A 14,382-nucleotide genomic window follows, 5' to 3' on the forward strand; every position below is an offset into this window, starting at 1 on the left:
TTATAAACAGCTTTAAGAGATTGCTTTAATGAGTTTCTCTCTTTCTGTGATCTCCCTGTGGTTTCTTGGGCTTCTCTTTTCCATTCCTGCAGCTCAAAGTGGACTGTATCTTCCTAAAGTCAGGGCCAAAATGTGGGAGGAGAGAGAGAAATAAAGCAAGGGCTATTTGCCCCACTCTCTTGGAACTGACATTCCTCCAGTCAGAGAAAAAGGATTCTCTCCCTCTGAATTTTAGGCTTCTGCCACCCACATTACCATCACCAGAGGACTGTGTGAGGACTAGGCATACGAGAATGGAGAAAAGGGGAAAAGAAGGCCGGGTGCAGTGGCTCACGCCTGTAATCCTAGCACTTTGGGAAGCTGAGGTGGGCGGATTGCCTGAGCTCAGGAGTTCATGACCAGCCTGGGCAACACGGTGAAAACCTGTCTCACTAAAATGCAAAAAATTAGCCGGGCACGGTAGCGGGCGTCTGTAGTTCAAGCTACTCAGGAGGCTGAGGCAGGAGTATTGCTTGAACCCGGGAGGCAGAGGTTGCAGTGAGCTGAGATTGTGCCACTGCACTCCAGCCTGAGTGACAGAGTGAGACTCTGTCTCTAAAAAAAAAGGAAGAAAAACGATTTTTACACTCTCTGGGTGTTAGGAGAGCTCTTTCCTGATCCTCAAGCCACTAGAGGTCTTCTGGAGCTCCCATTGTCTTGCTAATGCCCACTCAGGTTGTATTGAGTACAGACGGAGGAAAAAAAAACGGTAGGCTCACTGCTAGTGCTTCTAATTCCCCAGCCCACCTACCTCTCGTTACTTTTCATCTTTTGCAACCAGCTGCTGCTGCTTTCTGCCCAGGTTTTGTAACTGTGTTCAGTGGGACAGAGAGAGTGGAATGTGCTTTACTCCATCTTATCTGGAATCTTTCTTAATATGTTTTTTGTCACATTTGTGCATCTTTTATCCATCGTTCATTTTGTTTTATTTTGTTTTTTGAGATGGAGTCTCGGTCTCTTGCCCAGGCTGGAGTGTAGTGGTGTGATCTTGGCTCACTGCAACCTCCGCCTTCTGGGTTCAGGCGATTCTCCTGCCTCAGCTCCCAGGTCGTTGAGATTACCGGTACCCACCACCATGCCTGGCTAATTTTTGCCTTTTTAGTAGAGACGAGGTTTTGCCATGTTGCCCAGGCTGGTCTCGAACTTCTGACCTCCGGTGATCCACTGGCCTCAGCCTCCCAAACTGCTGGGACTACAGGCCTGAGCCACCACGCCCAGCCCTATCCTTCATTTTAGACAGTTTAAGAAGTTTATTATATTCAGCCAGATTTCCACATTGACTTGTTCATTTGTGTTGTGATTTTTTTAATGTTCAAGTCTTAGCACGCACAAACAATTATATAGAAACAAGTTGTTTACTTTGACTCCCAATATTAGTAAAAGGAGCTTTTGAGTCAGAGATCAGTAACTTGCCAGAGCCTGTTTGGAAATAAACCCTGAGGATTTCTCCTATCAGTGGTTGGTTATGCAATATCTATGGCAAGCCCTAGAAGCTAAAAGACAAAACCTTAAAATGTTAGAAACAGAAAAGGCAGTTAATTATTATACATAATTTGTTATAAAAGGAACTATAACTTATTAAAGTCAGATGATTTCTGGCCTTGATGGTTTAGGGTTTAGAGAAGATACTGTTGTGTACTAAAGCAGGGCTGTTTTCTTTCATATCCTTTAGCACAGGAAAGCAGAACTAGGGATTTTTGCAAGATGAGAAAGCCTTGTTTAAATGTGTGTGTATAACATAGTAATAAAAGAAATGCATATGAAAATAACAAATTAACATATTTGGCATATTGACTTTGTCAAGATTAGTCTTTTTTTGTCAAGTAACTAAGCCAAATTAAATCAGTAATTAGAAAAAGTTTGAACACTGATTTAGTGATCTTTTATGATATATTCTAAAGAAGGAATTGGAAATGCAGAAAAATATTTGTGAAGTAGGATGTTCATTTTAGCGTAAATTAAAATTGGGGAAAGAAAGGGAAAACAATACAGATTCCATGCGTAAGGCAAAGGTTCAATTGTGGGTTTATCCATGTGAGTAGACTATTATTTTGTCATTTAAAAATCATAGTTTCAGCTGGGTGCAGTGGCTCATGCCTGTAATCCCAGCACTTTGGGAGGCTGAGGTGGGCGGATCACCTGAGATTGGAAGTTCGAGACCGGCCTGACCAACATGGAGCAATCCCATCTCTACTAAAAATACAAAAAAATTAAGCGGGCATGGTGGCGAGTGCCTGTAATCCCAGCTACTTGGGAGGCTGAGGCAGGAGAATCGCTTGAATCTGGGAGGCAGAGGTGGCGGTGAGATTGCGCTGTTGCACTCCAGCCTGGGCAACAAGAGCAAAACTCCATCTCTAAATAAAAAAATATATAAATAAATAAAAGTTTCAAGCCAGGTGCAGTGGCACGCACCTGTAGACCCAGTTACTTGGGACCCTGAGACAAGATGATTGCTTGAGCCCAGGTTTTCCAGTCTAGCCTGGGAAACATAGTGAGACCCCGGTCTCTTAAAAAAAAAACATGTTTTCAAATAATATTTGGTGGCATGAGAATATGTTTGTAATAAAAGATTACATTTGTGAAAGCAGAATGTAAACAGTACACTAGTTGATTCTCACTATTAAAAGGTCTTTACACACACCTATACGTGCAGATAGAAAACATGTCTGAAAGGGAAATGGTTTTATTTTGTTTTGTTTCATACTGTTTTTCTGAGACAGTCTCACTTTGTCACCCAGGCTGGAATGTAGTGACGCTATCTCGGCTCACTGCACCCTCCACCTCCTGGGTTCAAGCAATCCTCCCACCACAACCTCCCTGGTAGCTGGGGCTACAGGTGCCCGCCACCACGCCTGTCTAATTTTCGTATTTTTAGTAGAGACGGGGTTTTGGCGTGTTGGTCAGGCTGGTCTCAAACTCCTGACCTCAGGCAATCCACCTGCTTCAGCCTCTCACACTGCTGGGATAACAAGCGTGAGCCACTGTGCCTGGCCTGAAAGGGAAATGTTGGTATTAATTTTGGTTGTCACTGCCCATTAGAATAGTTTTCTTCTTTTAGTGTTTCTGTGTTTCTTAAATGTTATAAGCATATGTTACTTTTGATTCAGAAAAATGCTATTTTTAAAATAAATAAGACTGGGCATGGTGACTCTCACCAGTCTGTCTGAGACCGGAGGATCACTTGAAGCCAGGAGTTCAAAACCAGTTTGGGCAACAGAGTGAGACCCCCACCTCTACAAAAAAAAAAAAAAATTTAAAAAGCCAGGCATGGTGGTGTACCCACGCCTATAGTCCTAGGTACTAGGGAGTCTGAGGTGAGAGTATGGCTTGAGCCCAGTGGTTTGAGATTGCAGTGAGCTATGATCATGCCACTGTACCCCAGCCTGGGCGAACACAGTGAGACCCTATCTCAAAAAATAATAAATAAAAATTTGGGGGCTTGTATAAGGTGCAGTTAAAAAAAATTAAAATTAGGCCGGGCGCGGTGGCACACGCCTGTAATCCCAGCACTGTGGGAGGCTAAGGAGGGTGGATCACTTGAGATCAGGAGTTCAAGACCAGCCTGGCCGACATTGTGAAACCTCGTCTCTAATAAAAATACAAAAATTAGCTGGGCATGGTGGTGGGTGTCTGTAATCCCAGCTACTCGGGAGGCTAAGGCAGGAGAATTGCTTGAATCTGGGAGATGGAGGTTGTGGTGAGCCGAGACCATGCCACTGCACTCCAGCCTGGGCAACAGAGTGAGGCTTCATCTCCCAGAAATAAATAAATAAAATTAAAAAAAGAAATAAGAGCATATCTCCTTCTTCCCTTGCCAAAAAACCAAGGTGAAAAGCATCTCTCAAGAAAGATGAGAATTTCAATTATTTAATATTTATTCTGGTCCTTAATTTAAAGCTTAATATGGAATCCCAGCGTACATCTCCCACGGTTAATGTCTGTCTTGGCGAAGACAGACAAGTTTTAAAGAGTAAGATAAAATTTAGGCTAAAGTTGAAGTATTTGGAGGGAAATATACAGGTGTTCTCAGCTTACTTTTTTTGTTTTTTTGAGATGGAGTCTCGCTCTATTTCTCAGGCTGGAGTGCAGTGGCGCGTTCTCAGCTCTCCACAACCTCTGCCTCCCGGGTTGAAGTGATTCTCCTGCCTCAGCCTCCCGAATAGCTGGAACTGCAGGCATGTGTCACCACGCCCGGCTAATTTTTGTATTTTTAGTAGAGACGGGGTTTCACCATATTGGCCAGGCTGGTCTTGAACTCCTGACCTCATGATCTGCCCACCTCGGCATCCCAAAGTGCTGGAATTACAGGTGTGTGTCACCACGCCTGACTTCTCAGTTTACTTTGATATGTATTAATAATAACAAAGACTAATGGATGAGGAGCTAGAAAGAAATTTTATAAACCAAGTACTGCAAAATTTGAATGGTAGACCCTGGGTGATATATGGGTATTCACTGTAAAATTTGTTAAATTTTGCTGTGTGTTTGAACATTTTTGTAACAAGTTGGAAAAGTTTTGTGGAAGAACACCAGAAACAACTTTGTTGTATTGGATAGTCAACTTAATTTAGAATATTCAAATGTTGGCCAGGCGCGGTGGCTCATGCCTGTAATCCCAGCAATTTGGGAGGCCAAGGCAGGCAGATCACCTCAGGTCGGGAGTTCAAGACCAGCCTGACCAACATGGAGAAACCCTGTCTCTACTAAAAATACAAAATTAGCCAGGCGTGGTGGTGCATGTCTGTAATCCCAGCTACTTGGGAGGCTGAGGTGGGAGAATTGCTTGATCCGGGAGGCAGAGGTTGTGGTGAGCCGAGATTGCGCCATTGCACTCCATCCTGGGCAACAAGAGCGAAACTCCGTCTCAAAAAAAAAAAAAAAAGAATATTCAACTGTCCACGAAGTAGCCAGTATCTAGGTAAAGCCATTCTGTTGGCCTTTCCCAAGTTGTACTATTTTATAAAGTTGTTTTAAAGAGAGATGTGGGCCGGGCGTGGTGGTGCACATCTGTAATCTCAGCACTTTGGGAGCCTGAAGCAGGCAGATCACTTGAGGTCAGGAGTTTGAGACCAGCCTGGGCAACATGGCAAAACCCCATCTCTACTAAAAATACAAAAATTAGCCTAGCGTGGTGTCACACACGTGTGGTTCCACCTACGCAGGAGGCTTAAGCACGAGAATTGCTTGAACCCAGGAGGCAGAGGTTGCAGTGAGCTGAGGTCATGCCACTGCACTCCAGTCTGGGTGACAAAGTGAGACCCCGTCTCAAAAAAGAAAAAAAAAATTTGTACTTTTTAAGGGTTGTGGGACCTGTTAATTATATTGAAATGCTTTCTTTTCTAGGTCATCCATGCCTGGCTTATTATATCATCTCTATTGTTGCTGTTCTTTTTTTCATTCATTTACTTGGGGTAAGTCGTGCAATTTTTGGTCTATCTTTCGGAATTAACTACCTTTGTGCTCTTAAAGCCATGTACTTTGTTGAAGAATTACTCTGAAGTTTTAATTGTTTCCACATTTAGGTCATACTTGGTATATGAAAGACAAGTCAGTATTACTAATTGAGACATTCTTCTGTTGCTCCTTGCTTATAATAAATAGAACTGAAAGAACTTAAGACTGCAGTTAATTCTAAGCCTTTTTGAAGATTATATATTCTTCTAGTAGAAGTCTGAATCAGAATGTTAAGAAAGGGTTTTAAGAATGTATAAAAACCAGAGTAATTGATTTTCATACTTCTATATTTTTTTCAGTGACTCTTTTTTCTTTCAAACGAAATCTTATATGAAATTTTCATATATAACATAGAAAAAAGTGGATCTGGTCTGTCAAAGAGAATAGTGAAGCTCAGAGATGTGCCAGCCTGGTCTTTTTCTCAGCTCAAGTGGCAGAATACAGTTTGTAAACAATTGCACTAGCTCTTAAATTCAAAGAGGCAGCAAAACTAATAAATAAATTGGAGAGTTATTTCTTTGGTAGAGGGTTAAAGGAAATAACTACAGACAAAAGAAGCAAATATTAGAATCTATGTGAAATGGATGATATTCTAGAAAAAAAATTATCAAAACTGACCCCTGAAGAGAGAGAAAATTTAAACAGAGCAAAGAAGAAATACAGAAAGTTACGAAGAAGTTTCCACCCCACCTGCACAAATAACAATAGTACCGGGCCCCAGTGGATTCATGAGGAAATTCTGTTAAACGTTTATTTAAGGAATGGTAACTCTAATACTAAGTGTTCCAGAACATATAAAAAGAAAAAAAGTTTCCAGATTAATTTTAATTTAATTAATTAATTAATTAAAGAAGCCAGCATAACATTGATAACTAAAGCCTTGCAATTTACCAAGTAAAAGAAAACTATTGGTCAGTTATATTTATTGATCTCAAAAGAATAACAGAATATTAAGAGAATTCAGCAATAGATAAAAAGAATAATACTTTTTTTTGAGTCTCACTCTGTCGCCCAGGCTGGAGTGCAGTGGCATGATCTCAGCTCACTGCTACCCCCACCTCCTGGATTCAAGCGATTCTCCTGCCTCAACCCCCCGAGTAGCTGGGACTACAGGTGTGCACCACCACGCGCAGCTAATTTTTGTATTTTTAGTAGGGACGGGGTTTCACCATGTTGGCAAGGATGGTCTCGATCTGCTGACCTCGTGATCCGCCCACCTTGGCCTCCCAAAGTACTGGGATTACAGGCGTGAGCCACCTCACCCTGCCATAATAATACATTTGACCAAGTGGAGTTTGCAGAATGGAAGACTGCTTCATTATAAGTTGCCATATCACTAGATCATCATCTCTGTACGTGCTAAAAGGCATTTGATGATTCCACACGTGTTCTTGATCAGATTTCTTAATAAAACAAATAGATGGGGTGGGGTTTGGTGGCTCATGCTTATAATCTCAATACTCTGGGAGGCTAAGGTAGGAAGATAGCTTGAGGTTGAGAGTTGGATACCAACCTGTGCAACGTAACAAGACGTTGCCTCTACAAAAAATAAGTTAGCTAATTGTGGTGTGTGCCTGTAGTTCTAGCTGCACGGGATGCTAAGGTGGGAGGATGGCTTGAGCCCAGGAATTCAAGGCTGTAGTGAGCTATGATTGCACCACTGCACTCCAGTCTCTAAAAATAAATAAATAAATAAATCTCTAACATTATAAAATGTATGCATCTCATTCTAAAGGCCAATGTCATCCTCATAGGGAAACTAGAAGCTTGCCTACTAAGGTCAGGAATGAGATAGAGGTTTTCTTTTCTCCTCTTCTCTTCTCCTCTCCTTCTCTTCTCTTCTCTTCTCTTCTCTTCTCTTCTCTTCTCTTCTCTTCTCTTCTCTTCTCTTCTCTTCTCTTCTCTTCTCTTCTCTTCTTTTTTTTTTCTCTGAGACAGAGTCTTACTCTGTCATCCAGACTGTAGTGCAATGGTGTGATCTCAGCTCACAGGAACCTCCGCCTCCCGGGTTCAAGCAATTCTCCTGCCTCAAGGCCTCCCAAGTAGCTGGGATTACAGGCGCCTGCCACCATGCCTGGCTAATTTTTGTATTTTTAGTAGAGCAGGGGTTTCACTATGTTGGCTAGGCCGGTCTTGAACTCCTGACCTCAGGTGATCCACCTGCCTCCGCCTCCCAAAATGCTGGGATTACAGGCGTGAGCCACTGTGCCCGGCTGAGATGAAAGTTTTCTTTATCACCAATTATCTAGCATTGCTCTGGAGGGACTATCAAACACAATTAAACAAGAGAAAGAAATAAGAACTATGTACTTTGGAAAAGAAGGTTAAATTACCAATATTTGGAGATAAAATGATTGTTTACTTTGTTTTAGAACTAACCGAAAACCAGTTCAAATTACTCAGTAAGTTTGGTAAGGCAATTGATTACAAAATTAAACAAAAATATCCTGGCTGTGTGCCGTGGCTCATGCCTGTAATCCCAGCACTTTGGGAGGCTGAGGTGGGTGGATTACCTGAGGTCAGGAGTTGGAGACCAGCCTGGCCAACATAGTGAAACCCCACCTCTACTAAAAATACAAAAAATTAGCCGGGCGTGGTGGTGGGTGCCTGTAATCCCAGCTACTTGGGAGGCTGAGGCAGGAGAATGGCGTGGAGGTTGCAGTGAGCCGAGATTGCACCATTGCACTCCAGCCTGGGCAACGAGAGCGAAACTCCATCTCAAAAAAGTAAAATAAAATGAAAACACAAATCAATAACCTTCACATAAACAACTAGTTAGAAAACATAATAATAGGACAAGTCCCATTTATGATAGCAGCAAAAAAGATTAAATATCTGTGAGTAAACAAGAATTGTGCAAGCCCTGGACACTGGTAAAGCAGAGGTGCCAGTTGAGGTCCTGCCCCCAACTCCCCTTAAGCTGAGCAGTGTGGAGAACATCTTGCACAGGCTGCTGACTCCCTTCCAAGAAGCCCTTGACCTTTACCATGTGTTGGTCTCCCATGACCGGGTAGGCACTGAGCAGTAGCATGTGTAGACTGAGCTGGCCTCTACCTTCCTTTGGATCCACAGCCAGCTGCAGGCCAACAATTGGGTGGATGGGTCTGATGTGGCTCCAGGCCCTCTCCAGCTCAGGTTACCCCTTCTTACGTACATTGTACTCAGGCTGTGCAGAGGAGGGCAGGGGCACTGAGGGCCAGCAGTCCCTGTTCCTGCTTTTGAAGAAATAGATATTTTAAGTGAATAAAACTGAGGGCCAGCAGTCCCTGTTCCTGCTTCTGAAGAAATAGATATTTTAAGTGAATAAAACTGAGGGCCAGCAGTCCCTGTGCCTGCTTCTGAAGAAATAGATATTTTAAGTGAATAAAGTGACAGCTTAGAAGAGTGAAAAAAAGATAATATGCAAGATCTATTATTGAGAAATTTTAAGGCTGGATGTGGTGGCTCACACTTGTAATCCCACCTATTTGGGAGGCCGAGGTGGGAGGATCCTTTGAGCCCAGGGGTTCTAGACTAGCCTGGGCGACATAGTGAAACTCCATCTCTACAAAACATACAAAACTTAGCCAGGCATGGTGGTGCATGCCTATAGTCCCAGCTGCTTGGGAGGCTGAGGCAGGAGGATGACTTGAGCCAAGGACTTTGGGGCTGCAGTGAACTATGATTGTGCACTCTATCCAGGGTGACAGACCTTGTCTCTATTAAAAAAATTAAAATATGCTATCATTTGTGTCAAGTAGAAAAGTATATGTATGATATGTATAGATTTTCTGGAAGGATGTACATGAAATTAATAATAGTGCTTTCCAGCCAGGCACAGTGGCTCACACCTGTAATCTCAACATTTTTGGAGGTGGAGACGGGGATTGCTTGAGCCTAGGAGTTCATAGCCAGCCTGGGCAACATAGCAAGACCCCATCTCAAGAAAAAATAGTGCTTTCCTCTAGAGAGGGGAACCATGGGACACAATGGGGAGAAAACCTACTTTTCACAGTGTCTGTTGTGAATTTTTTATCTTATTCATGTGTTACCTAGGCAAAGATTAATAAATAGGTTTTTTTGTTTGTTTGTTTTTGTTTTAGTTCGAGGATACCGGAAATGCTTAATATAAATATCTACATTGTCCAGAAATTTCAATGTTTACTCTATTTTGGAATTTCAAAGTAGGAGAGGAATCATCTTTCTGGACAGTACCTGAAACTCAAAGTTTATGCCTAAAGGCGTGCTTGCTTTCTCCTCAGTTACCTCAGGCATCTTCTATAGTTGCAATCTCTTTGTTATTAGATGGTGGATTTTTCCTCCCCAAAATTAAAATAACGTTTTCTTCATTATAGAAATACTGAATAGTCATTGTTTTTTTAAAAAGATATTATGTAAGATTATAAAGAAGAAAAATGACCAGATTCCCACCACCTAAAGATAAGTCCTGTCATGCTTTCAGGAATTAATGTATCAATTTCTCATCTACTCTTCTCTCACACTGTTTCGCACAAATGGGATCATAAATGGGATCCTGTATTGTGTATATATAAAAGCGTGTGTGTGTTTGTGTGTATGATGATTCTTCTGCTTTGAAGGAGAAAGAAAGCACACCTTTAAGCATAAACTTTGGGTTTCAGATACTATCTGGAAAGATGATTTATCTCCCACTTTGAAATTCCAAAATACGTATTTATATATATTATTATTATTATTTTTTTTTTTTTCTTTTCTTTTTTAGAGTTAGAGTCTTGTTCTGCTGCCCAGGCTGGAGTGCAGTAGTGTCATCATAGCTCACGCGGCCTCCAACTCCCAGGCTCAAGCTATCTTCCTGCCCCAGGCTCCTGAGTAGCTGGGACTGCAGGCATGTGCCATCACCTTTAGCTAATTTTAAAATGTTTTTGTAGTGGTAGAGTCTCACTGTGTTGACCAGGCTGGTCTGGAATTCTTGACCTCAAGTTCCTCCCACTTCAGCCTCCCAAAGTGCTGGGATTAGAGCGTAAGCCACTGTGCCTATCCTGCATATATCTATTTTTAATGACTGCTAAATCTCATTGTATGAAAATTTATGTCCTAGCTATAAAATTTTTTAGCACATGTTTAATTTTTTTCTAATTTCAGATGTTTTAAACTAATATTTCCCAAAGTATAGTATGGTATTTTAGGTATTATATGATCTTTTTTCCTTTTTGTACTTATTTTTATAGTTATGGCCTGTGCAGCTGATTTCCCATTTATATGAATGATACAGAGCTTCCTGTTAAGAAAAAGTTCAGCTTGGGGAAAAAAAGTGAATTGTTCAACTTGAGGGAAAAAAGTGAATTAATTGGCCAGGCACCATGGCTCATGCTTGTAATCCCAGCACTTTGGGAGGCTGAGGCGGGTGGATTGCTTGAACCCAGGAGTTTTAGATCAACCTAGGCAAACATGGTGAAACCCTATCTCTACAAAAAAAATTAGAAAAATTAGTTGGGCATGGTGGCACACACCTGTTGTCCCAGCTACTTAGGAGGCTGAACTGGGAGGACCACCTGATCTCCAGAGGTCAAGACTGCAGTGAGCCATGATTGCACCACTTTACTCCAGCCTGGGCAACAAAATGAGATCCTGGCTCAAAAAAAAAAAAAAAAAAAAGTAAATTAATTTAAAGGAAAGTATTAAATAAATAATAGCACAGTTGATATAGGTTATGGTAACATTATAAAGGTGGGATATGAATATCTAATGTTTGGGAGCCATCACATTATTCTAAATAACGTTTTGATGAAAAGTATGTAAGATTTATGTACAATACACATAAATCTTTTAAAATCTGTTTAATTTTTTTTCAGGGAAGTGTTTAAAACCTATAACGTTGCTGTGGACTACATTACTGTTGCACTCCTGATCTGGAATTTTGGTGTGGTGGGAATGATTTCCATTCACTGGAAAGGTCCACTTCGACTCCAGCAGGCATATCTCATTATGATTAGTGCCCTCATGGCCCTGGTGTTTATCAAGTACCTCCCTGAATGGACTGCGTGGCTCATCTTGGCTGTGATTTCAGTATATGGTAAAATCCAAGACTGATAATTTGTTTGTCACAGGAATGCCCCACTGGAGTGTTTTCTTTCCTCATCTCTTCATCTTGATTTAGAGAAAATGGTAAAATGTACATCCCATAACTCTTCAGTAAATCATTATTAATTCGCTATAGTAACTTTTTCATTTGAAGATTTCAGCTGGGCATGGTAGCTCATGCCTGTAATCTCAGTACTTTGGGAGGCCGAGGCAGGCAGATCACCTAAGCCCAGAGTTCAAGACCAGCCTGGGCAACATGGCAAAACCTCATATCTACAGAAAATACAAAAATTAGCCAGGCGTGGTGGTGCACACCTGTAGTCCCAGCTACTTAGGAGGCTGAGGTGGGAGGATCGATTGAGCCCAGGAGGTCTAGGCTGCAGTGAGCCATGATTGCATCACTGCATTCCAGCCTCGGTGACAGAACAAGACCTTGTCTCAAAAAGATTTTTGTTTTTTTTAAAGATTTTGAGGTTTTGACAAGCTGGCCAATATGGTGAAACCCTGTCTCTACTGAAAATACAAAAATTAGCTGGGTGTGGTGGCATTCCCCTGTAATCCCAGCAACTTGAGAGGCTGAGGCAGGAGAATTGCTTGAACCCAGGAGGAGGAGGTTGCAGTGAGCCGAGATGGTGCCACTGCACTCTAGCCTGGGTGACAGAGCGAGACTCTCTCAAAAAAAAAACCAAAAAACACAGAGTGGTAGACACACAAAATGCTCAATTCATTTTTTAAATGATTTTTTTTCCTTTATATGTTACTGCATAAGCTTTTTTCTTTTTTTTTGAGACAAAGTCTTGCTGTGTCACCCAGGCTGGGGTACAGTGGTGCAATCATAGCTCACTGCAACCTTGAACTCCCAGGCTCTTGCAGTCCTCCCACTTCAGCCTCTCAAGTAGCTAGAACTACAGGTGTGCACCACCTTGCCTTACTAACTTTTTTATTTTTTGTAGAGAGAAGGTCTCACTATATTGCCTAGGCTGGTCTTGAACTCTTGGGCTCAAGCAATCCTCCTGCTTTGGCTTCTCAAGGTATTGGGATTATAGGTGTGAGCCACTGCATCTGGCCTCAATTCACTTTTAAAATCAAAATTAGGTTACCTACTTTTATAAGGTAATGTATGGAATTATTCTTTTAAAAATAAAACCAATTTGGACAGTGTGAGATACACATTCTACCACCCGTGTGACATGGTTCCTGAACAGTTAGAACATACTCTAGCCATTAACCCAGGCAGCTTTCAGGTATGTACTGTGGGGCTATTGCCCTGTTTGAAAGCCAAAAAGAGATGCATTTTCAGAGATTAATATGTGACCCCTTCTATATTATAAGACCATGGCCATACTCTCTTTTTTCTTTCTGTTTTTTTCTTCTAGAGACAGGATCCCTCTCTGTTATCCACGCTAGAGTACAGTGGCATGATCATGGCTTACTGCAGCCTCAAACTCCTGTCCTGGGCTCAAACAATCCTCCCACCTCAGCCTCCAAAGTAGAACTACAGGCATGCACTACCATGCCTAATTTAAAAAAAAAAAAAAATTTTTTTTTCAGAGATGAGATCTTACTGTGTTTCCCAGGCTTGTCTGGAATTCCTGGCTTCAAGGGATCCTCCCATCTCGGCCTTCCAAAGTGTTGGGATTACAAGCATGAGCCACTATACCCGGCCATACATTTTTTTTTTTTTTGAGACGGAGTCTGGCTCTGTCGCGCCCAGGCTGGAGTGCAGTGGCGCAATCTCGGCTCACTGCAAGCTCCGCCTCCCAGGTTCATGCTGTTCTTCTGCCTCAGCCTCCCAAGTAGCTGGGACTACAGGCACCTGTCACCATGCCCGGCTAATTTTTTTGTATTTTTAGTGGAGACAGGGTTTCACTATGTTAGCCAGAATGGGTCTCGATCTCCTGACCTCATGATTCACTTGCCTCAGCCTCCCAAAGTGTTGGGATTACAGGCGTGAGCCACCATGCCCGGCCTGGCCATACAATTTTATCACTATTTACATACTTACTAAAATGTTTGGTGGCCTGTAATAGGAAACATCATCCTCGTTTGATCGACGAAGAAGTCTGTGGAAATAGGATTGAACTGGTTCTGTTCTTGTATTTGAGTAATCAGTTGTGGAACTATAGAAGTCATATACTCTCTCTGACTTTCATAATTACCTAATGTTGTATAGTATTTGATGGTTTGCAAAGTAACCATCTGTTCTTGCTTAGCTGTGAGTAAGAATGCCGGGTCTGAAGACAGAATGTCTGGGTTCATCACTTTTTTTTTTTTTTTTCTGAGATGGAGTCTCACTTATCACCCAGGTTGGAGTGCAGTGGTGTGATCTCAGCTCACTACAACCTCTGCCTCCCAGGGTCAAGTGATTCTCCTGCTTCAGCCTCCTGAGTAGCTGGGACTACAAGTGTGCACCACCACGCCCAGCTAATTTTTGTATTTTTAGTAGAGACGGGGTTTTGCCATGTTGGCCAGGCTGGTCTCAAACTCCTGACCTCAAGTGATCTGCCCGCCTCAGCCTCCCAAAGTGCTGGGATTACAGATGTAAGCCACTGCACCTGGGCTACTCATCACTTGCTAGCTATTTGACCACACAAGTTACTCAACTCCTAAGTCAGTTATGAAGATTAAATTAAATGATCTATTTAATACAATAATACACTTAGAACAGTGTCTATCAGTAAATTTTTTCTGTTTTAAGAAACAGGATCTCACTGTGTCTCCCAGGCTGGAGTGAAGTGGCACGATTATAGCTCACTGTAGCTTCAAAAGCCTGGGCTCAAACAGTCCTCCTGTCTCAGCCTCCCGAGGAGATAAGACTACAGGCACAGTTTGATGTTGACCTCCTGGCCT

At 42.1% G+C, this 14,382-nt stretch overlaps 2 protein-coding genes across 9 annotated transcripts in view; both read left to right on the forward strand.

Annotated features, from left to right (window-relative positions):
- The window catches only part of LOC104656358 (nucleophosmin-like), a 560,652-nt gene that overhangs the window by 193,170 nt on the left and 353,100 nt on the right, over positions 1 to 14,382 (forward strand). The gene's annotated exons all lie outside the window — the stretch shown is intronic.
- Positions 1 to 14,382, forward strand: part of PSEN1 (presenilin 1) — an 87,951-nt gene that overhangs the window by 48,606 nt on the left and 24,963 nt on the right. For all 5 annotated transcript variants that reach the window (XM_010355838.2, XM_010355853.2, XM_010355862.2 and 2 more), the window contains 2 exons: positions 5,383 to 5,450; positions 11,304 to 11,524. In XM_010355838.2, the coding sequence (XP_010354140.1) occupies positions 5,383 to 5,450; positions 11,304 to 11,524 (289 nt within the window). The remainder of the gene's footprint in view (positions 1 to 5,382; positions 5,451 to 11,303; positions 11,525 to 14,382) is intronic.

Source organism: Rhinopithecus roxellana, chromosome 5 (assembly GCF_007565055.1).
Source record: "Rhinopithecus roxellana isolate Shanxi Qingling chromosome 5, ASM756505v1, whole genome shotgun sequence".
NCBI classification, from domain to species: Eukaryota; Metazoa; Chordata; class Mammalia; order Primates; family Cercopithecidae; genus Rhinopithecus; species Rhinopithecus roxellana.